The 20444-nt window shown below is 65.8% G+C and overlaps 5 protein-coding genes across 6 annotated transcripts in view; 2 read left to right on the plus strand and 3 right to left on the minus strand.

Annotated features, from left to right (window-relative positions):
• NSD1 (nuclear receptor binding SET domain protein 1) overlaps positions 1 to 8950 on the plus strand; it is a 66759-nt gene extending 57809 nt beyond the window's left edge. The window contains exons 23-24 of one of the 2 annotated variants that reach the window (XM_082324337.1): positions 74 to 2401; positions 3413 to 8950. In XM_082324337.1, the coding sequence (XP_082180463.1) occupies positions 74 to 2400 (2327 nt within the window). In that variant the 3' untranslated portion in view covers position 2401; positions 3413 to 8950. Of the gene's footprint in view, positions 1 to 73 lie in introns of both variants that reach the window. The other variant, XM_082324338.1, reaches the window with a different exon arrangement.
• Positions 8951 to 9089: 139 nt separating this feature from the next.
• Positions 9090 to 12141, minus strand: RAB24 (RAB24, member RAS oncogene family; the record flags this gene model as incomplete). Its single annotated transcript, XM_082323946.1, has 8 exons — positions 9090 to 9557; positions 10056 to 10118; positions 10226 to 10276; positions 10663 to 10762; positions 10877 to 10944; positions 11071 to 11149; positions 11266 to 11334; positions 12025 to 12141. The coding sequence occupies 8 exons, from the start codon at positions 12139 to 12141 to the stop codon at positions 9493 to 9495; spliced, it is 612 nt and encodes a 203-aa protein (XP_082180072.1). The 3' UTR covers positions 9090 to 9492.
• A 144-nt stretch (positions 12142 to 12285) lies between these two features.
• Positions 12286 to 14485, plus strand: PRELID1 (PRELI domain containing 1). The gene is made up of 5 exons (XM_082324552.1): positions 12286 to 12501; positions 12999 to 13224; positions 13305 to 13418; positions 13672 to 13750; positions 14201 to 14485. Exons 1-5 carry the CDS (start codon positions 12410 to 12412, stop codon positions 14335 to 14337), a joined length of 648 nt encoding a protein of 215 aa, XP_082180678.1. The 5' UTR covers positions 12286 to 12409; the 3' UTR covers positions 14338 to 14485.
• A 436-nt stretch (positions 14486 to 14921) lies between these two features.
• MXD3 (MAX dimerization protein 3) lies at positions 14922 to 15932 on the minus strand (the record flags this gene model as incomplete). The annotated part of the gene is made up of 5 exons (XM_082323787.1): positions 14922 to 15078; positions 15155 to 15323; positions 15438 to 15552; positions 15657 to 15686; positions 15763 to 15932. The coding sequence occupies 5 exons, from the start codon at positions 15930 to 15932 to the stop codon at positions 14978 to 14980; spliced, it is 585 nt and encodes a 194-aa protein (XP_082179913.1). The 3' UTR covers positions 14922 to 14977.
• A 911-nt stretch (positions 15933 to 16843) lies between these two features.
• On the minus strand, positions 16844 to 20270 carry LOC309596235 (lateral signaling target protein 2 homolog; the record flags this gene model as incomplete). Its single annotated transcript, XM_082324087.1, has 12 exons — positions 20227 to 20270; positions 19468 to 19608; positions 19254 to 19391; positions 18918 to 19120; positions 18745 to 18834; positions 18552 to 18641; positions 18288 to 18425; positions 17778 to 17899; positions 17578 to 17691; positions 17327 to 17425; positions 17060 to 17175; positions 16844 to 16975 (listed from the first exon to the last, which is right to left on the minus strand). The coding sequence occupies exons 1-12, from the start codon at positions 20266 to 20268 to the stop codon at positions 16844 to 16846; spliced, it is 1425 nt and encodes a 474-aa protein (XP_082180213.1). The 5' UTR covers positions 20269 to 20270.
• Between the last annotated feature and the right edge of the window lie 174 nt (positions 20271 to 20444).

The following is a 20444-nucleotide window of genomic DNA, read 5'->3' on the forward strand; positions in this document are numbered from 1 at the left end:
TTCGCAGCAGGCCTTGTCTCTTCCCCCTGTACCACTCCTAAGGTATGTCTTTTCTCCTGTGTCTGTGCTGCAGGAAAATGGGAGTGCCCGTGGCATCAGTGTGATATGTGTGGTAAGGAAGCAGCTTCCTTCTGCGAGATGTGCCCCAGGTCCTTCTGCAAGCAGCACCGGGAAGGCATGCTCTTCATCTCCAAGCTGGATGGACGTTTATGCTGCACGGAGCACGATCCCTGCGGGCCTAACCCTCTAGAGCCGGGAGAAATTCGTGAGTATGTGCCTCCCATAGGAGCCCTGGCTAACGGCGAGGACACCCAGCCACCGGAGCAGCCGCCTGCAGACACAGACCTGAGCGTTCAGCCTCTGGACAGCCTACCTCAGTCTGTGGCCCTCAGACTGCAGTCACCAGAAAAGCCCCCCGCTACCCTAGCGCTGAGGCTGCCGCCGTCAGACAAGCCCCCCACCACCCTAGCCCTGAGGCTGCAGCCATCAAACAAGCCCCCCACCACCCTGGCCCTCAGGCTGCCTCCACCAGACAAACCGCCCGCCACCCTGGCGCTGAGACTGCCACCGTCAAATAAACCCCCCACCACCTTGTCACTGAGGCTGAAGCCATCCAACAAACCCCCCACCACCCTTTCGCTCCGCCTGCAGCCTTCGGACAAACCTCCCACCACCCTCTCGCTCCGCCTGCAGCCGTCGGACAGGCCCCAGGCTGCCTTGTCCCTAAGGCTGCAGTCAGAGAAGCAACCCATCATCGTAGCGCTGAGGCCTCAGCAGCCCGACAAACCTCCCACCAACGCAGTGCTGTGGCCACTGGACGAGTCCTCCAGTGATGCCTCGCAGCCTCACCTGCCGAGCAAATCTCCGGGAACTCCACAATCGTCGGACGAGTCGCTTGTTACTGCTGGTGCCCTGCAGCTCCAGCTGTCGGACGAGCCTCCTGCCGCCCCCGGGGTTTTGGGGTTATTGGACAAGTCTCTCATTGACAGCAGGACCCAGCAGCCTGAGCTGCTGGATGAATTCCCAACAAAATGCCTGCATCCTCAACTGTCGGACAGACTTCTCGCCGCGGCGGGGACCCTGCAGTCCCAGCCGGTGGTTGAGACTCCTGCGGCCGATCAGCTTCAGCCGTTGGACAAAGCCTCTGCCCAGAGTCCGCAGCCTCAGTCTGTGGAAAAGGCTCACAGCTCTGTGGTGCCGCAGGTCCCAGCATCGGAGATGGCTCCCGGTCCTGGGGTGCTGTGGCCTCTGTCCATTGAAAAAGTCCCTGGCTCCCCGGTCTCACGGATCCTGCCCGCGGAGAAGGCTCCTGGATCGGCTGTTCCACGGCCCCCACCTCCGGAGAAGGCTTCCTTCTCCGGGGCAGTGCGGGTCCCAGCCGTGGAGAAGGCTCCCAGCTCTGGGGTGCTCCGTCCCCTGCCTCCGGAGAAGGCTCCTGCCTCGGGGATGCCACGGATCCTGCCCACGGAGAAGGCTCCCAGCTTAGCGCCACGGCCCCTGCTTCCAGAGAAGGCTCCTGGCTCCCGGTCACCGCACGTCCTGCCCATGGAGAAGGCTGTCGGCTCGGGAGCCCTGCGGATCCCACTCACGCAGAAGGCGCTCACCCCTGGGGTGCTGCGGCCCCTGCCTCCGGAGAAGGCTGCCGACTCCGGGGCCCTGCGGATCCTGCCTCTGGAGAAGGCTCTCGGCTCCGGGGTGGCCCGGCCTCAGCTCTTGGAGAGGCCACTCACTCTTACAGCCCCGTGGCCTCAGGCGTCGGACAAGCTGGCTGCTGCCGTGGCTCCTCGGCCTCAAGCCTTGGACAAGCCTCCGGCTGCGTCGGCTCCGAGGCTGTTGCTGTCGGAGAAGGCGCTGCGGCCCGTCGACCAGAACGCGCAGCCGAAGGAGAGAGGAGCCCCGGCCGTGGAGCTGAGTCCCCAGCAGAAAGAGAGGACCATGTTAGCTGGCGAGCAAATCTCTTGGTCTGCTGGGAAGGTGGTGACGCATGTTGGACAGGTACCTTGGCCTATGGAGAAACTACAGGTGCACGAGCAAACCCACTGGCCCACTGCAAAAGCCCTGACACCTGCAGAGCAGTCTCCCCGGACAGCAGAGAAACTACCAGAGCCGACCCTTCAGCCCAGCTGGGAAGTGGCCTCGGCCCCCGCAGAGCAAACCCCTTGGACATCAGAGAGATTGCGTGCGTTTGAGCAGACCCCTCGGCCGGCCAGGGAAGCGCCGGTGCCCCCGGAGCAGATGCAGTGGCTCGTGACGAACATTCAGACAATTGACCAGATTTCTTGGCTGAGTGGAAAAGCACAGACTCCTCGGGGGCAGGACCCTTTGCCTGAACAAAACACAGCGCTAGCCCGTAACCAGGATTCTGTCTGTCGTGAGTTGGCCGACTCAGAGCCAAAGTGAGGTTGGTGAATATGGGAGGCAGGTTTCAGTCTTTTAATGTTTAGGGAGGGGGAATCTTTGTTTTGTTTTTTTTATTCACTTCCCTGAGCCCAGCCCCTAACCCATGCACATCCCATCCATATTCTCTCGTGACATGAGCAAGGACATTCACTTAAGTCTGAGTGTGGCCCAGCCGAAGGCAGAGAGCATCCGTGACCTTTTCCTCTTCCTTTTACAAATGGTAAAGCTGAAATAAAGAGTCCACTCTGGGTAAAAAAATATCTCCAATTCCATTGAAATGGTCACATTACTGATCCAGCATGTTCGAGCTCCATGTCTGATTCGTAGGCGGGTTCCCAGGTGCAGCTAGGGGCCTCGCTCTTGTTACTGTCTTTAGAGGAAGCAGATCACTCAGGCTGCCCTGGGACGGGAGACGTTTCGGGGATCAGACGGTGAGCAGTCAGGTGTACGCCCTTGCTGGACTCTGTGGAAGCAGGGAAAGGGTTTATCTGTCGTCTGCCCAGCCCTCTGTCCCTGCAGGGTGTTGCTTTGCGAGGTTTGTCCGTGCGTTCGCTGGGACGTGCTGCGTGCGTGGTTCACTGAAAGACAGGTATCGTCTCCAGCCGAGCTGGGAGAGGAGCCCGCTACACTCGCTCAGTGGAGTTTTCTCCAGCAATACACAATATCCATTCAGGCTCCTTTGTACAAAGCTGCAACTGGCCAGGCCCGAGAAACGGGGAATCGGAAGGAGGTCAGGGAAAAGAGAGATCTTGGAAGAAGCCATCTGGCGGTTTTTTCATTCTTGTGTCTTAATTCTTTAGCACAGGACACGCGGAGTGTTTCCTGCACTTGAAAACATTGCGATCTATAAAGCAGCAATAGCAGAGTAGGGCAGAGTGGGTTTCCCCAAGGTGCTGAGCACCGCCCTGGCAGGGTGGCGGTGCTCCCTTTCCAGTTTCCATCCCATCTCTTCTTGACTTCTGTCGTCACCGTGAGCCAGCAGACTGAGCAGTCTTTTCTCCCCTTGACTCAGACGTGTTCGGGACGTGTTCGCATCACACCTGGTTCTTCCCGGCAGCGGGACGCACTGCCGAGCTGCAAGCGAAGCCTGTACCGTTCGCTACACAGCGCGGAGGCAAGGGTGCCGCGGCTGTATCGGGACCCATCTCGACACCTTCCCCTTGGGTAGCTTCTGGCTTAACTCTTCTACAACCAAAGGAGACTTGAATTAACTGGACTGTGTTGGTGTGCATGTGTGTGTGTGCGCGTGTGTGTCCTTCCAACTGAATAGTAGTTCTCACACTGGAACACGGTGGGCTCCAGCAGCTGGCTGGCTTTCTTTTTTCCTCTTCTGCCTTTTCCAGTTAAGGAGATGTTTAGTCTCTTTGCCTTTTCCAGTTAAGGAGATGTTGAGTACCTGGTGGTCGTCAGGCTGGTGTCCAGACTAGGCCTGCTGAAAGCCGTTTACTCGAGCGTTGAGGCAGAAGTTCGCTTGGCTGCGGCACTCGCGGGGGCAAGCGGTAGAGTCCCAGGGACCAACCTGGAGTGGCATCTTGCGACCACCGCCACCCTGGCAGGCAGGAGGAGGACGGGCGGCACTGCCCGGGCTGGATGGGGTCGGTATCCTGCCGAGGAAGCGCTGCTGACCAGCACACTCTCCCACCCACTCTCACAACACATTACCTCTGTGGTTTGCCTGAACTCCGCCGATCCGGGTGCCGCAGCCTCGGATCTCCGTGCCCACCACCAGACCCTTGCGCAGCTGCGGTATATCCTTCTCCTTCCAGGCAGATCCGCAGGTCCCTCCCTGGAAAAGGAGTGTTCAGCTCCAGGCTGACCCTTTCCCTCCGACGTGGGAGCAGATCCTTGTTCCCACCTGGCTTGCAGGTGCCTGCTGCTCCCAGAGCAGACGGTCATGAGCTTTGCGGTTTTCTATGAAGGGAGGCAGACACTTGTACCGAGATTAATCCCAATCCGTTCTCCTTTCCTGATGTACGCACCCCAAGACAACGTCCTGCTGTAAAGGCCGGGTGTGCTGGGCACGAGGGGACATTACCAGTGCTATGGTGCATCTCTTTTCTCTAGTCCGAATCATTTCAGATCCTTTGTAGAATAGCTAGCGACTTCGAAAAGCTTTATGGCTTATGGAAACTTACTGTTTAATGTTGTTTTTTTTTCCGGGAAGACTGGCAGGTCAGTTCCTGCTTGCTGCTGAAACTGGGGAAATGCAAGCAGCTTGTGTTTCTGCGTGACTCCTCCACAAAGGGAATCAGGACAACTCCTCAGAGCCATTGAGAGAGAAGATAATCTAAGGGCATTCATTAACTTTTTTAAACAAAATAAAAAAAAAATGGTAATGAGGTTCAGTATATTAAGTATTTATCATGCGTGAGAAGGAAAATAAATCTTGAATTTACATTTATAGGCCTTCCCATGAGCTGGACTTAGTCATGTAGATTGTGTAAGTAGGGTTACCTCCATGCCAGCCGCCCAGCCAGCTACAGCTGTAACCAGAAAGGCATCTGCACTGCTCTGTCCACCTCCGCTTCGCATTGTCACGTGTTAACTAGTTACTTGTTTCCTGAAAAAATAAACTGTGAATATTTTTGGTGCAGGCTTTTTTAAATCTGTAAAATGGAGGAGTTCTCAATGAATTCTTGTAAGTGCAGGTTTGAAAAAATCGCTTCTATAAATCGTGTGCTCACGTAGTCAGGTGAGGTTCACGGCGGCAGCCGCCTTTCACACAGCAGGCTCTTACCCAAAAGCTTGTTTTGAACAGTGAACGTGGATTGAACCCTTGCATGGCATTTCAAACCCACAGCCTTATTCCTTGCATCTGATCATACCCCGCCTCTCTTCTTGTCTCCCTTCATGCCTTTTCCATGAGGATCCAGGTTCCTGGCTCACTGCCTTCCAGCTACGTGCTGGAAAGTTGACTTCAGCGTAACTGGGAGGCTGCTCAGTAAAGTTGGTGTTTGGAAATGTCATTGAAGGAGGAAGGCAGCAAGCTGCTCTTCCCTCCTCGCCGGGCCCCTGGGCGATGCTCCGTCAGATCAGGAGGGCTTTTTCCGATGTACGCGGGGCTGGCGGAGGCACTAGCGGTGCTGTTAGGGATGGATGGCTGTGCTGGGTCACCTCAGCACAACCGGCAAGGCCTGACCGGGCGTGAAGATGGGTCCCGGCAGCCCTTCCCTGCCCAGCCTGCCTTCGTCGGCTGTGAGCGTGGGCTGGGGAAGAGCTCCGGGCAACGCAACCCTCACAAAAGCAACGTGGGCTTCTTCGGCACTTGGGGTGATGCTGGCTGGTGGTGGCAGCTGGTAGCGCTGCCTTGGAGGAGGAGAAGGAGATGTCTGTACCAAAGTAGCTGGGTTCATTTTCTGCAGTTCATTGCTGCCTTCACAGTTCAGCCAGTTTGAATCACTGGGGTTTTTTTTTAACATAGAGGAAAGCGGCTGATAAGAGATACCCCGGGCAGGCCGCTCCTGCTGCAGCTCTGCCCTGGCCTCCCTGAGCCCTTGCGCTGGGCTGGAGCTGGCCAAGGAGCTCGGCCAGCCTCGCTGCGGCTTCGTGGCCAAGGCCACAGCGCTGCTTTGCTGTGTTGGAGGGAGCCGTGCACCTGGCCGCCGTGTCTTGGTCGGGCATAATTGCACCCAGGGTGGGGGAGAGGCGACTCCTGTGTTGATCCGCTGTCGTGGAGAGTTGTAGAAGCAGAATTAAGGGTAGTTGTTATTTCTGCTCAGAGCTGTGTCCCTTTCCTTGCCATTCCAGGGAGGCCCACGGGGACTTCCCAGGCTCATGGGTCTGTTCCCGCTTGTAGGAATGGCTCCCCCTTCCCAGTTCTGAAGGGGCTGAAAGATTTGCTCCCATACAAATGCTTTCCCGACCAACGTGCTTGCTGTCAGGACAGCCTGGCCGTGCTGGGAGCAGCGGGGTGGGGTCCCGCTGTGGCCTCTGTCCCACGGCAGGACCCACTTCAGTAGCGGCTTCCCGCGGCGGGCAGGAGCGTCCCCGGTTGACCTTTGGGAACGGAGGAGCTCTGGTGAGGGGTAACGGCGTGGTCAGGGACCAGGGTGGGCACGATCTGCCTGCCCAAGCCGGGGAGGAGGAGGAGGAGGAGCCGCCGCAGGGCCTGTGGGACGCGTGGGCAGGAGCGCAGCGGGTGCTGGCCACCGTCCTGCGTGGCTCATCCCCGTCGGCGCTGGCTCGCTGGGTTGGCACCCGCTGTCACCCAGGGCTCCAGTGAATCTAGCAGCAAAGCGACCGCTCTAAGGGATAATCCCCTACTGCGCATCTTCAGATACTAACCAGCTCATGGTAGCTTGCTTTATTGCTGTTCTTGAGATAAAACTTTTCCTATTTAACAAAAAAAACCAACCTCGCAAGAACCAGATTCACTTCAATGCACAAAGTATCCTGGCGGTACCGTGGGAGCATGCGTTATAATTCAGGGTTAAACCCCCCACAGGCACAGGCTTTGCTTGGAAGGTGTGGCTGGAGTTAAAATTCAGATGAGAGAGCTGGTTGAATCTAAAGGACAGGAACGTACTAAGGTGAGACCGCGTGGATTGAGGGTGCTAGAAGAGCTTCAGCTCAGTTTCACAGAAAAAAAGGAAGAAAAAGAAAGAAAAAGCAGCCCTGAGCCTGATGCATCTCTTAACCTGAGCATGCCGTGGATGCCAGCGTTGTGACAGGGCAGGGGGAGTTTGTTGGAGAAACCTCAGACCTTCAACACCTTCCGTTTATTTTTAATTTCAGCCTTAACTTCTGATTTTGCTTGATGTTTGAAATAACCGTAATTGTAACCTGCTTGTAATGTGCTTTGCCCTAAATTACCGATGAGGCTTTCAGCCTTTGCCAGCCAGTGAGTGTTAAAGCAAAGTGGCAAACGGTGCAGCTACCGGAGGGGGCTGGCGAGGGCTCGCGCCGTGTTTGATCGCCTGGCCTTTGCCCGCGCTAATTAATCCCCTGTGATAGCGATAATGCCGGTAGCAGCATTTGCAGCCGAGGCTGTGCCTCTTGCAGCAGCACGGCCGGGCTGATGGGTGCTCGGGGCTCCCAGGGCCTGGGAGATGGGATGCTGGAGCTCGGGGACCGCTCCGCCGCTCGCCTGGCTTCAGCGGGAGGCTCGCCTGCGGGGTGGCAGTGCCCCGGCTTAGCAGGAGGTGGGAAAAGGCAAGATTTCTGCTCCGAGTCCTCCGAAAGCGATCTAAGCCAAGTCCGGTGCAGGGGGACAGCGTGCGTGAGCTTGGGCTAGAGAAGTGACGGTGATGGACAGTCCCTACAGCACTGAATCTACCTCCTAGGGAAATCTGAGAAATGGGTGTTGCTATGTCCTATTTCAAGGTAAAGTTTTAATCAGTTTGCCCTTGGCGAAGCACTTGGGCGATTGTGGTGCTATCGTAAACCGTTCGGCAGCTTAGCACAGTAGGGCTGAACTCACGGCTCCTAGCCCGCGGGCTGGAGGTTTCTTCGCCGGCTGAATCCCGTCCCCTGATAGCTGGGGCTGGGCTTCGGCACGTGCGACAGAAACGGGACGAGGCGTGACTCCGTTCCTTCGATTTATGATGGTTTCGAGACTCAAACCAGCGTGCCAGTGGGCCCCGTGGGCGTCGGGAGCGAGTGGAGCCACGTGAAGCAAGGCAGGCGTCCGCTAACTGCATGTTCTTTGTGTCCGTTTGGTACTGAGCTGGTTTCAGTTTTTGGTTTTGTTTTGTTTTGTTTTGTTTTTTTTTCCTGATGTTTCCGAGTTGTTGACTTCAAGGAACTGGGTTTTGTGTATTTTTTTAGACACTGGGAACTTGTTAAAAGGAAAAGCAGCAGCACCGGGAGGCTCAAGGTGGAGCATGGCTGGAGCTGAGGGCGGCCCCGGCCGATGCGGGTAGGAGGAGGTCAGATGTGTGGGCAGCGGCAGGCAGGGAGCAGGCAGGGAGCGGCTCTCCCTGCGACGGCCAGGAGAAGCCTTTCGGCAGCGGCACTCCCGGCCCTGCTTCGCCGCGGTGCCCAGTTCACCGCCCCGCCAGCCTGCTCGCCTCCGAGACACCGAACGTGTCCGATACCTGGCTTTGAACGTCCCCTGCCACCCTCGGGTGCCGTGTCCTCTCGGCTGGGGTCCTGGCTGCCGGCTGGGCTGGGGGTCCCGGGGAGGGTGGCCCTGGCTGCCCGCTCCCCCTTCCTCGCTGCCCGGGGACGGGGAGCAGGGACACGGGGGGCCACCCGCGGCAGCGGCCTGGGGTCCCCCGCAGGGTCCCATCCCGCAGGCTTGGCCGGAGGGAAAGGCGGCGGGAGTCGGGGTGCCGGGGCTGCGGGCGGGCACCGCGGGGGGGACGTGTGGATGCTCGGCCCTGGCCGGGACTCGTCCGTCGGTTCTAAGCGGGAATGCCAGAGCGGGTGAGAGAAACCTACATATTTCCAGCATGTATATTATTTTTAGAAGAGGGAGAGGGGAGAGTCTTGGACCATTGATTACTTTCATTTTGCTCCCCTTAGACTGTTGGCTGTGTATGTGAAACTTATAATGAAAAGAGGGTTGCCCTGCCCAGGTGCTCCCAGAACATGTACTGTAATTCTTTGTATATAGAAGAAAAATTACTGTAAAGTAAAGTTTAACTTTACTCTCGATGTCCTCTTGTGGTTTGTCTTGCCGAGTGGGGGGTGCGGGGGGAGCCTGGCTGTGCCCAGACGCCCGGGGCAGGGACGGGAGAGTCGCAGGCTCAGACCACAATGCGTTTTATTTACATTGTACACCTCGAGAGAAGATGCTTAAATAAATCTGCAAAGAATCGGGCAGCATCTCCGAGAGAATAAGTTAACGGCCGCCGCTGGGCCACAGCAGCGACTTGGGGGAAGCAGCTCCCCCGAAGGCCGGGTGGCGGGGAGAGGGTCCCCAGGGGTGATGGCCCCGCGGCTCCTGGCGCCGCAGGAGGGTCCCGGCACCGCACGGCAGCCCTCCGCCGCTCCGCACGCCGGGAGGAGAGCAGTCCACGGGGCCGCGCGCGCCGCTGCTGCGCTGCAGACGGGCCCGTACAGCTAAAATACAGCAGGTAAAAAAACGGAGGAGGCTGGCGTGCGCCGGCTGCCCGGCCAGCAGCAGCGGTTCCCTTTCGGCAGGAGGTTTCAGTGGTGGCAGCAGCTGTAGAAGTAGGCACCGCTCCTCTGGCCCAGGTCGACGCCTTTCTCCTCTGGAAGAGAGCAGGGGCGGCAGGCTGCCGGCACGTCCGCACCTCCATGACACGGGGAGCCCAGAAGCTGCTGGTGCCAGGACTGGGTCCCGGCAGGTCCCTCGGGGAAGGGTTCGGTGTCCCCGCGGCGAAGCGGCAGGGCTCATGGCCGCGGCACCGCGCGGGGCGGGCGGCGCAGCCGGGCTGAGCACGCCCGGACAGGCCTGGTGCGGAGCTGAGAGCCGGTCCCGCAGCCGGGCAAGGCTCCTGGCTGCCCGTTTGCCAAAGGCCACCCGCAGCCCGCTCGGGGTGGACATGCCGAGCTGAGCCTGGCCTCAGCAGGGACCGGGGAGCTGTGATGGCGCCCAAGCCCCGCAGGACGACCCCCGGCACAGAGCCCCAGCGGCCCCGGCGAGGGTGGGGGCAAGGAAGGGCCCTGCCAGACCCCGCAGCGCTCGTCCTCCGCACCCCCCGGCACGGGAGAGGGTGCTTGGGGAGGGACGGATCCTGCTCGCTCACCTGTCATCACCTGGAAGGCGGTGAAGTGGACGTAGTCCTCGGCCACCTTCTGGAACAGCTCGTCTGGGGGGAGAGCGGGCGGGGTGGGTGCGGGCAGCCCCACCGCCAGGCAGAGCCCCCCTGGCCCTGCTCGGGCCGGGGCACGGCCGGCAGCGAGGGGGGCTACTCACCCACGCTCTGGCCCGTCTTGCTGGAGGTCTCGAAGAGCTCTGCCTTGATCTCTGAAACGAGGGGCCGGGTCAGCGCCTGCGGCCGCAGGATGCGACCCCACAGGCTCAGGTTTCCCCCCCCAGCATCACCCCTCGGGCACGGCTGCCGACAGCGGGCTGGCAGGGGCCCAGGGCAGGGCTCCGCGCTCCCGTCCCCTCGGCCCAGCTGGCCGCGTGCCTCCCCGTCTCGGGACATGCCGTGCCTGGGGAGGTCCCTGCCAGAGCCGCGGCCTCACCGCGCAGGGAGCCGCGGAGTCACCGGATCTGCTGCCGAGCCAGGGCAAGGGCAGAGCCCCTCGGCCTCCCAGGCACACGCGGATGCGGCCCACCTTGCCCCCCACCCATTCGGTGCCGCGGGAGCCCGGGAAGGGCCAGCACCGCGCGGCGCCCAGCCGTACCGTCGGCGTAGTCCTGCACGTCGTGGAAGTCGACCCCTCGCTTCCTCCTGTCCTCCTCCAGCAGGTCGCTCTTGGTGCCGCACAGGTAGATCCGGCAGCCCTGCGGCAGGCAGAGGGACGGGAGGGACGTGCCGGCGGGTCCCGGCACCGCCACTGGCTCCCCTTCCCCTCCGGCGAGGCTCCGCGGCCCCCCGGCCCCCCAGCCCGGCCGTACCTCCTCGCAGTTCTGCAGCTCGTTCACCCAGAACTTGGCTCGCTGGAAACTGCTGCTGTCGGTGAGATCTGGGGAAAAGAGGGGTCAGGGTCTGCGCCCGCCCTCGCGTGCCCGCCCCACCGGTGCTGGCACCGCCAGCCCCGGGCCTTCGCAGCCGCCGGCTCCTTCCTCTTCCCGCCACGCCGTGCCCTTACCGTAGCAGACGACGGCGGCCCGCGCCCCGCGGTAGTAGATGCGGCTCATGGCCTCGTAGCGCTCCGAGCCGGCCGTGTCCTGCGGGGCGACAGGGACGCGCTCAGCGGGTGGGGGGGTGCCGGGGGTCCCCGTGCCAGGGGGGTGGCGGGGGATGGCAGCGGGGGTGCTGGCGCAGCCCTGGCCCCCGCGCTTACCCAGATGCCCAGGGTCACCGCCTGGTCGCCCACGGAGATCACCTTGGCCACAAAGGCAGCACCGATCGTCTGGAAGAAAAACGGGAGGAGCGGTGGGGACCGGCCCGGGGCGGGGGGGAACACGGGGGGATCCCGGCCCGGGGGGGGACACGGGGGGCACCTGGTCGGGGGACACAGGGGGATCCCACCCGGGGATGCAGGGGCCACCGGCCGGGGGACACGGGAGGATCCCACCCGGGGATGCGGGGGGCACCGGCCCGGGGGGGGACACGGCGGCGGGGGGAACCGGCCCGGGAAGACGGGGGGAACCGGCCCGGGGGATACGGGGGGATCCCACCCGGGGATGCAGGGGCCACCGGCCAGGGGACACGGGAGGATCCCACCCGGGGATGCGGGGGGCACCGGCCCGGGGCGGGACACGGCGGCGGGGGGAACCGGCCCGGGAAGACGGGGGGAACCGGCCCGGGGGATACGGGGGGATCCCGCCCGGGGATGCGGGGGGCACCTGGCCGGGGAACAGGGCGGCGGGGGGCACCGGCCCGGGGCCCACGGGGGAGCCACCGGGGGGACGTGGGAGGCACCGGCCCGGGGCTGGGGGGGGGGGCCAGCAGCCCGGGGATGGCAGCGAGGCGGGGGGTGGGGGGGGGTCGGAACGGACACGAAGCGACCACCCCGGGGACACGGAGGAACCCCCCGGGGAGGCGCGGGGCCCGCCCGCTGCCCGCTGCCCGCTGCCCGCTGCCCGGTGCGGTCACTCACGTTCTGGTAGGGCCCGGGGCGGAAGCGGCGGTGGGCGCAGCGCTCCACCAGGCTGCTCTTCCCCACGCCCTCCTGCCCCAGCAGCACCACCTTGGCGTCCACCCGCCGCCCGCTCATCCTCCTCCTCCTCCTCCTCCTCCTCCCGCCGCCGCCGCCGCCGCGGGGCGGGGCCGCAACCGGGCGGGGCGGGAGCGGCGCGGCGGACGCGGAGGCGTGGCCAGGGGCGGAAGTGCGTAAGGGGCGGGGCGGAAGTGCGCGGCGAAGGAGAAGCTGAGGAGGCGGCGGCGGTGGCGGGGGGGAGGCCGCATGGCGGCCGCCCAGCAGGCGCGGGCCGGAGCGGTGGCGGCGGCGGCGCGGGCCTGAGCGGCGGCGGCGGCGGCCCCCCATGGGGAAGTACTGCGCCAGCCTGGGCGTCCTCAAGGGGCCCTGGGACCAGGTCTTCGCCGCTTTCTGGCAGCGCTACCCCAACCCCTACAGGTGCGCCGCGGCCGGCCGGGCCTGCACCCCCCCGTCCCCCCCCCCGCCTCAGGGCCCTCCCCCGGCCCTGCCGCGGCCCCTCTGCCCCCTCCCAGGGTCCCTGTCCTCCGCCCCGGTCCCCCGCGGGATGGTGCCCCCCCCCCCCCCCCCAGCCCAGCCCATTACCCGGGGGTCCCACGGGGGCAGGGCCTCTCCTCGCCCTCCCCGGGCCCTGCCGCGGCCCCTCCGCCCCCTCCCAGGGTCCTTCGGGGTCCGCGTCCTCCGCCCCGGTCCCCCATGGGTCGGTGCCCCCCCAGCCCACTCCTCGGGGGTCCCACGGGGGCAGGGCCCTCTCCTCGCTCCCCACCAGCGCCTCCAAGGGGGGGCAGCTGGTTCTTCCTTAACACCTTGTCCCTCTTACCCCCACCATTGCAGCGCCTGGTGATTCTCAGCCCGCCGGGGAGGCGTTGGCCAGGAGCAGGGTTTGATATTTTCTTACCCCCCTATCCCCATTTTAGCAAACATGTCCTGACCGAAGACATCGTGCACCGGGAGGTGACGGCGGACCACAAGCTGCTCTCCCGGCGGCTCCTGACCAAGACCAACCGTATGCCCCGCTGGGCGGAGCGCTTCTTCCCGGCCAACGTCGCCCACTCCGTCTACATCCTGGAGGACTCTATCGTGGACCCCAAGAACCGAACCATGACCACGTTCACCTGGAACATCAACCACGCGCGTCTCATGGTAGGTTCCCGCGGGCGAGCGCGTGGCTGTGCGGCAGGCGCCGCCGGGCAGGGCCCACGGCCGGGTTGTGCCTCGTGCAGGTGGTGGAGGAGCGCTGCGTCTACCAGGTGAACCCCGAGAACAGCAACTGGACCGAGGTCAAGCGGGAAGCCTGGGTCTCTTCCAGCCTGTTTGGTGTCTCGCGGGCCGTCCAGGTGAGCACTGCCAACCGCTTGAGCGGCACTGCATACCCCCTCTTTGGGCAGGCCTTAAAGCTGCTGCTCTACCCCTTCCTTGTGCTGGGTATTTCCACCTTTTCCCCTTGTTTCCCCCATCCTCTTGAGCTCTTGGGGCACTCGGAACCATTGCTGCTGGTGGGCATAAGCCCACCAGATGTTTGGGACTGGTCAAGCTGGGACAAAGCCCCAGGGAGCTGGGCTGGTGCCTTCACTGACTCTTCCCTTGCAGGAATTTGGTCTGGCCAGGTTCAAAAGCAACGTGACCAAGAGCACTAAGGGATTTGAATATGTGCTAGCAAGAATGCAAGGTGAGCACCCGAAGGCAGGCCGGGGCTGACCGGGATGGGTCTCCTGGCGTTACAGGTCACACTGGGAACGCTCCAGTCCATGGGCATGTCGTGGCTTTAATTAATCTGACTGTGAAATCCTCGTTCCTTGCCTTTGCCCCCGTGTCTTGGCACGGCCGGCTCTTCCGGAGCGGCGCAGCCGGGCAGCGCTTTCAGGGCCGGGCAGGGGTGGAGCACAGGCAGGAACGGGACGTAACATGGCAGCCGTCACGTGCCTGCAGTTCCCCTTCACAGACGTGCCCCGACGCACGTGGGTCAGGATTGCCGGGCGCGGCTTTCCCCTGCGTGGGAAAATGGCCTCCGTCCTGAGGTGACGGGGCTGGGGCTGGTTTAGCTTGCATCAGCCAGCACTCCTGTCCCGGGGCAGGGCGGGGGCCCGCTGGGGCTGGGTTAACAGCTTCCCTGTTACAGGAGAAGCTCCGTCCAAAACACTGGTGGAGACGGCCAAGGAAGCGACCGAGAAGGCCAAGGAGACGGCTCTGGCTGCTACGGAGAAAGCCAAGGACTTGGCGAGCAAGGCAGCCACCAAGAAGAAGCAGTACGTGTGAGGGGCTGGGCACAGGCGGGCGCCGGCTGCACCAGAACAGATAGGAGCCTCCTTAGATTTTATATTTTTAAACAAACTGTACAAGTCTGACAATCAGCTGCTGTTAGACCCTTTCTGAGATGTAATTATCATTAAACAATCGACTCCCACCTCTGATTTGGCCGGGGCTGGCCTGGCTAGAGCAGAGCCCAGCGCTGCCGGGGGGCCTGGGCTCGCAGGCAAGACGCAGGCAGGGGTTTCACCAAGTGCCTTTACTAGAACAGTACGTACAAGAGACGGGAGCGTGAAGGCAGGCTGCTTAATGCGCTCGTTTCCCCTTCCCAGCTCTCCAGGGGCGGCAGAGCCCTCCCGGAGCCGTGTCTGCTGGGGCCGGCGCTGCCCCGCAGCCCCCAGCCTGCCCGGGGGCGCAGGCAGGAGGGTGTCCCCATGACAGCCGGGCCCTCTTCCAGCGCGTTGCAGCGCGCAGCGGATGCCACGGTGTCACGCCAGCGCTGTCGCCGGTGCTGCTTGGCAGCGGCGGGACCAAGCCGGGCTTTTGCCCCCACCCGGGCGGCCCTGGCGAGGCCGGCGGAGGCTGCGCTTCCAGCAGCAGCAGGCAGGGAGCAGGCAGGCAGGCGGTGCAGGAAAGGCAGCGGGTGCCATCAGGACGTGGGGCCGCAGTAGCTGTGGTCCCTCCCAGTGCCGAAGGCGGGCAGCAGGTCCCCGCCGAACACCGCGCCATCCACCTCTATCTCCGCGTCCTCTGGGCACCGAGGGGGAGGCCGGGTCAGGCCCCAGCGGCCTCCCCATCCCTTCCCACCCTCCTCATCCTCGCTCACCTCCCTCGGAGGCCTCGGAGAGCTGGGATGAATCCAAGCTGTCAGCCCGCGCCCGTTCCCCGCCGGCAGCGGGCGAAAGCAACCGTTCCAACCGCTGGCGTAGACTCCGCTGCCGGTTACGCAGCCGATCCTTGGCTCTCCGTGCCCTCAGCTCTTGCTCCTCCAGCCTCTGCGGGCGATCCGGTGAACCGTGAGCTGGGCGACCCTGGCACCGATCGGGGCCCTCCGGCCGGGGCCCCGGCCGGAGGGCCCCGATCGGTGCCAGGGTCGCCCCCTCCGTTACCTGAATATGAAGCCGGGCGCGGTGGAGGAGGCTCAGCGTGGTGGAACGAACCGGCCCAGCGCCTACCGGTACCTGCTGCTTCAACCGCTCCAGGCAGCACCGGAGCTGGGCTCTCCTGCCACCGGGCACGGGGAGGGGGGACAACACGGCGGTCAGCCCCCGGTAGAGACCGGCACGGCCGCCCCCTTTGCCCCGCCGAACCCCCCCCACCACCGCTACCTGTGCTTCTCCAGCGCGTTGTGCACCGACCTACGGGAGAGCCACCGGTGATCAGCACCGCTCCTACCGGTCGCCGGGACCCCCCCACCCCACCCCCGCCGCTCACCTGACGCTGCCCGCGGCCCGGCGGGACCGTGAGGGGCAAAGCGAGGCGTAGCCGTGTTCGGCCTCCGCCAGGCCCGGGGGGTAGCGGCAACCGGTCGCCCCCGTCTCCCGCCGCTCCAGGAACTCGGCCGCCTGCAGCAGCACCTGGATGCTGCTGACCGCCGCGTCCATGGCGGCGGGCGGGCGCGGCGGGGGGCGAGGCGGCCGCTCATTGGTTGGTGGGAGCCCGGCGGCGCTGACGTCAGCGCGGCGGGAAAACAAATTCGGGCGGGAAAGCGCGTGCTTCAAATTTGAATCGGCGGGAGGGGCGGGACACGCCCCCCTGCCGCGCTAAGCCACGCCCCCACTGGGCTCGGCCACGCCCCCGCCGCGCCAGGCCACGCCCCCGCGGGGGTGCGCCCGTACGGGTGCGTGTGTGTGTGTGTGCGCGCGGTCACGCGTGGGGCGCGCGGAACACGCGTGGGCGCCCACGTGAATCACGCGGGGAGCCCGCAGCTGACACGCGGACCCTGCGTGTCCCCCCCCCCCCCCCGTGTGTGTGTGTGTGTGTGTGTGTGTGTGTGCCCCCACCGCCACCCGCCCCACTCAGGGGGCACCCGCTGCCCCCCCCCCCCCCCAGCACCCACGCGTGTCCCGCCCCCCCCCCCCCCCCGCCAACCGCCGCGTCCCAGCGCCACGGGGCCCAGCCGGGCGGGGTTTATCTCTTTATTAAAATCCACAGCGGCAGCGCCGGGGCCCCGCGGGCGAGGGCTCTTTGCACCCTCCCAGGCCGGGCCCCGGCGGGGGGAGACTCTGCCCCGGGCCCGGCCGCAGCCAAAGTTCACCTGAAAAAAAAAAAACCACCACCAAGCCAAGAAACCACACCACCAAGCGCGTTTCCAGCCCGGCGGCGGCTCACCGGGAGCGGGGCGCGGCCGCGGCACGCCGGGTGAAGCGGTCCTGCGCCCACCGCCGCGCGTGGGGGTCCTGCCGCCAGCCCCGAGGGGAGCCGTGGGGCCGCGGAGCCGCCCAGCAGCCCCGGAGCGACCGTTTTCCCCCCGCCCAGGTCCGTGGCGGATGCGGATCTGGCGCACGGGGGTCCCTCACCGGCTGCGGGCGCGCCGGGGCGCGGGCGAGAGGTGGGCGACGTAGCAATGCGTGCAGACCCGCACGGGTTTCGGCTGGCCGTAGTGCGGCAGCGCCGCGGCGTGCGGCGAGCAGCGGGCGCAGAAGATCTGCCGGGAGAGAGGGCCGGAGCGGGGCTGAGCGGAGCCGGGTCCCCGGGGGACCCCGCGCACCCCAGCCCGGCCCCCTCCTACCTTCCCGCAGCTGCGGCAGTGGTGCCTGCGGCGCAGCAGGGTGAAGGGCGAGCGGCAGGCAGAGCACTGGCTGCACGTGCTGTCCGGCACCCACTCGGGCAGGCGGCGGGTGCCCGCTGGCCAAAAACACATCGGTAAAAGCCACCGGGCTCCCCCCGCCCCGTCCCCCATCGCTGCCCTGGCCCCGGGAATGTCCCCAGCCCCTCGGCTGGATCAGCACCCTGCTCCGGTGCCGTGGCACGCCGGGCAACCTGGGCAGCCCCTTACCGGCCCTCCGGAGCCCGGCAGCCTCGGCGGGGCTGGAGCACAGGGGACAGTCGGCCAGACGAGGGGCATCCGCCGCGCACGGGTCACCCTCCTCTTCCTCTGCGGGGACAAGGCCCGTGGCGCTCCAGCCAAACCGGGGCTGGGCACTGCGGCCGCGCCGTCCCCGCGCCGGGCGCTGTGGCCCCGTCTGGCGGGCGATGGGCAGGGCAGAGGGGAGCCGTGCCCCCCGTCCGTCCCCAGGGGTTACTCACGGCTGGCACCCGGCTCCTCCGAGGGCTCCGCCTGCGAGGCGACGATCTTGAAGACCGTTTTCAAGATGCTCCGCAGGTCGCTGGCAAAGTTGGTCTGGAGCTGATCGGCCACCCCTGCGCCCGGAGGGACGGGGAGGGGGTCAGGGTGCTGCCGGGGGGCCCGGGGACGGCGTGGGAGGGTGGCGAGGGGGGTCACTCACCCGAAATGCAGACGAAGAGGGTGTGCAGCATGTCCTTGGTGCTGCTGTAGCGGGAGCGCAGCTCGGAGCAGCGGGCAGCCGGGGTGGCATCGAGCCCCGGGCTGCTCCCGGGGGGCTGGGGGCTGCAGAGGGAGGAGGTGACGCTTACCCCAGGGGTGGCACAAAACGTCCCCGTCCCAGCGGGCAGGGACCTGCCAGCCCAGCCCCGCTCCCTCCCCGCCACGTACCCCCACGGCCGGTCGGCACCCACGTCGTCCACCGCGCCGGGGGGTCCCAGCCACGCCACGCAGGTGGGGGGCGGCGGGGTGGCACGGGGGACCTCCAGGAGAGCCCAGGGAGCAGGGGGGTCCGCTCTGGGCACGGCCGCCCCCCAAGCTGGGGGGGTGGCCGGACCGCAGGGATCCTCCGATTCGGCTCTACACAGGCTCCTCTCCAGCAGGCAGAGCTCCTCCTCCGACAGCACCCGCAGCAGGTCCCTGCGGCGAGGGGACGGCGTCAGCCCCGCGTCACGGCCCCCCTGCTGCCCCATCGCCCCCCGCCGCGTACCTGATCTTCTTCAGGAGGTTGTAGAAGGGGCTGAAGACCCGGGACATCTGCTCAGGGCTCCGCTCCAGGCTGAGGGGACCCTCGGGGTAGATGAGGAGGCCGCTGCGAGGGGACAGAGCTCGGCTCGTGTGGGGGGACCCCGACTCTTCGAGGGGGGAAGGGGTTGGTACAGGGTGGGGAGCACCCAGCCGCCCCTGGGCACCCCCTTCTCCAGGGGGCTGCACCCACCTGATAATGGCCAGGCGAGGGATGGTGAACATCAGCAGCGGTTCGTAGCCATCGATCATCTCCTGGGTCAGGTAGCCCAGGCACAGGGCTCTGGGGGGGGACACCCTTACGGCAGGGCCGAGCCCCGGGACGCTGCCCCATCCCCGGGGCCGGGGTCCCCGCTGCCCCCTCGCCCGGCGCGCGGTGCCCTCACCTCTCCACTGTCTCGCAGAAGAGCACGATGATCTCCTGCTGCCTGTAGATCTCCTCAGGAGACTTCACCGCCACCAGCGAGGACACGTAGCTGGGGACCCGGGGGGGACCGTGAGGCTCCTCCGGCCCCGGCGCAGCCCCCCCCCACCCCAGCACCCCAACCCCGGCCCCCACCTCAGCTCGAACTCTGCGAAGAGCCGGTCGAACTGGACGAGCACAGCCCGGACGGGCTCCGGGTAGGAGCCGGGCTGGCTCAGGCTCTGCTCCCGCAGCACCGTCCGCACCAGCTCCAGGCTGCACAGCAGGTTCCTGGCCTGGGGCCGCAGCTGCGCCCCGTCCGCCTCCTCCACGTCCAGGAAGGTCCCGGCCAGGAGACACTGCCAGGACCGGGGTGGCCATCAGGAGCCAGCGCCTGGAGCGGCACAGCCCCTACCCCCGGGGCCAGCCTGCGGTGGGGTGCGCCGTCCTGGCTGGCACCCATCGCCCCCGAGCCGGCATCCCCGGGCTCACCTCGGCGGCAAACAGCATATGGTTCCCCAGGTTGTCCACCAAAAGTTCCTCAGGGAATTTGACCAGGTAATCGCGGCTGTGCCGCTGCGTGGGGATGCATTCCTCCATGATCCGCTCCAGGATGGCCAGTAGGTGAGCCTGGGGAGGACAGGGACGTCACCCAGGGCCAGCGGGGGGGACCGGGGTCCCACCGGGGCACGGGCTGTCCCCGTACCTGGCTGAGGTGGAGCTGGTTGAGGAGCACCAGGTACTGCTGCGGGTCCAGCTCGGCATCCAGCCCGTTGATCTCGGCCACCACCCGCGTCACCCGCTCGTCGGCGAAGAAGAACTGGGAGAGCAGGCGAGGGTCGGAGCGCTGCGGGGAGAGCGGAGGGGTGATGGCGGGAGCACCCCGCGGGCCAGGGGGACCCCAAATCTCCCCTGCCCGCAGCCGGTCCCCGCGGGGCAGCCCCGGGTCCGTGAACACCCCCTCGGGCAGGTCCGTGGGACCCTCACGGCGGCTCCGGTTGGGCCGAGCTGTGCCGGGTGCCGGCGGGCCGCGGCCGAGCCCTCCCGGGGAGCGCCGCCGTCCCCACCCACCCGTGCCTCAGTTTCCCCAGGGGCAGAGCAGGATGAACAAGCTCGGCCGCATCCCGGCAGCGTGGGCACGGATCCGTGCGAGGCTGTAAACACCGGCGGAGGGGAGAGGGCCGGGGGGAGCCCCGGGGGGAGCGGGCAGCCCGAAGGGCCGCTCCTCGCCCGAGGCCCCCGCGGGACCGGAGGGATGGAGGGGCCCGGGGGGGGGGGGATCTCTGCCCGGTCCTGCCCGCACCCCCGCCGCACCTCCAGCCCCGGGGCCCGGCACCGCTTCCTTCTCCCGCTCCGCCCCCGCCGCGCCCCCCCCCCCCCCCACGCCCGGTACCGGCGGAGCCCCCCCACCCCCGGGCGGCCCCGACGGGGGGGGTTGGCCCCGGTGGGACCCCCCGGCTCTCACCTTGGGCCGGCGCAGCCAGCGGCGGAGGGCGGCGGGCAGCATGGCGCGTCCCGCAGCTCTGCCGCCGCCCGGCTCCCCGCGCCCGCCGCTCGCCGACGGGGCGGGCCGGTACCGGGCACCGCCCGGGGGCGGACCGGAGCGGTGTCCGCCCAGTCCCGGCACCGGGACGACCCGAAGGACCGGTCACCCCCCGCACCGCCCCGCACCGCGGCGGGACC

This window comes from Platalea leucorodia (assembly GCF_965183815.1).
Source record: "Platalea leucorodia genome assembly, chromosome: 11".
NCBI classification, from domain to species: Eukaryota; Metazoa; Chordata; class Aves; order Pelecaniformes; family Threskiornithidae; genus Platalea; species Platalea leucorodia.

Coding starts and splice junctions, on each gene's coding strand:
- PRELID1 (XM_082324552.1), top strand. CDS start 12,410: ATGGGGAAGTACTGCGCCAGCCTGGGCGTCCTCAAGGGGCCCTGGGAC. Junction 13,225..13,304: donor TCAACCACGCGCGTCTCATG/GTAGGTTCCCGC, acceptor TGCCTCGTGCAG/GTGGTGGAGGAGCGCTGCGT. Junction 13,419..13,671: donor GTGTCTCGCGGGCCGTCCAG/GTGAGCACTGCC, acceptor CTTCCCTTGCAG/GAATTTGGTCTGGCCAGGTT.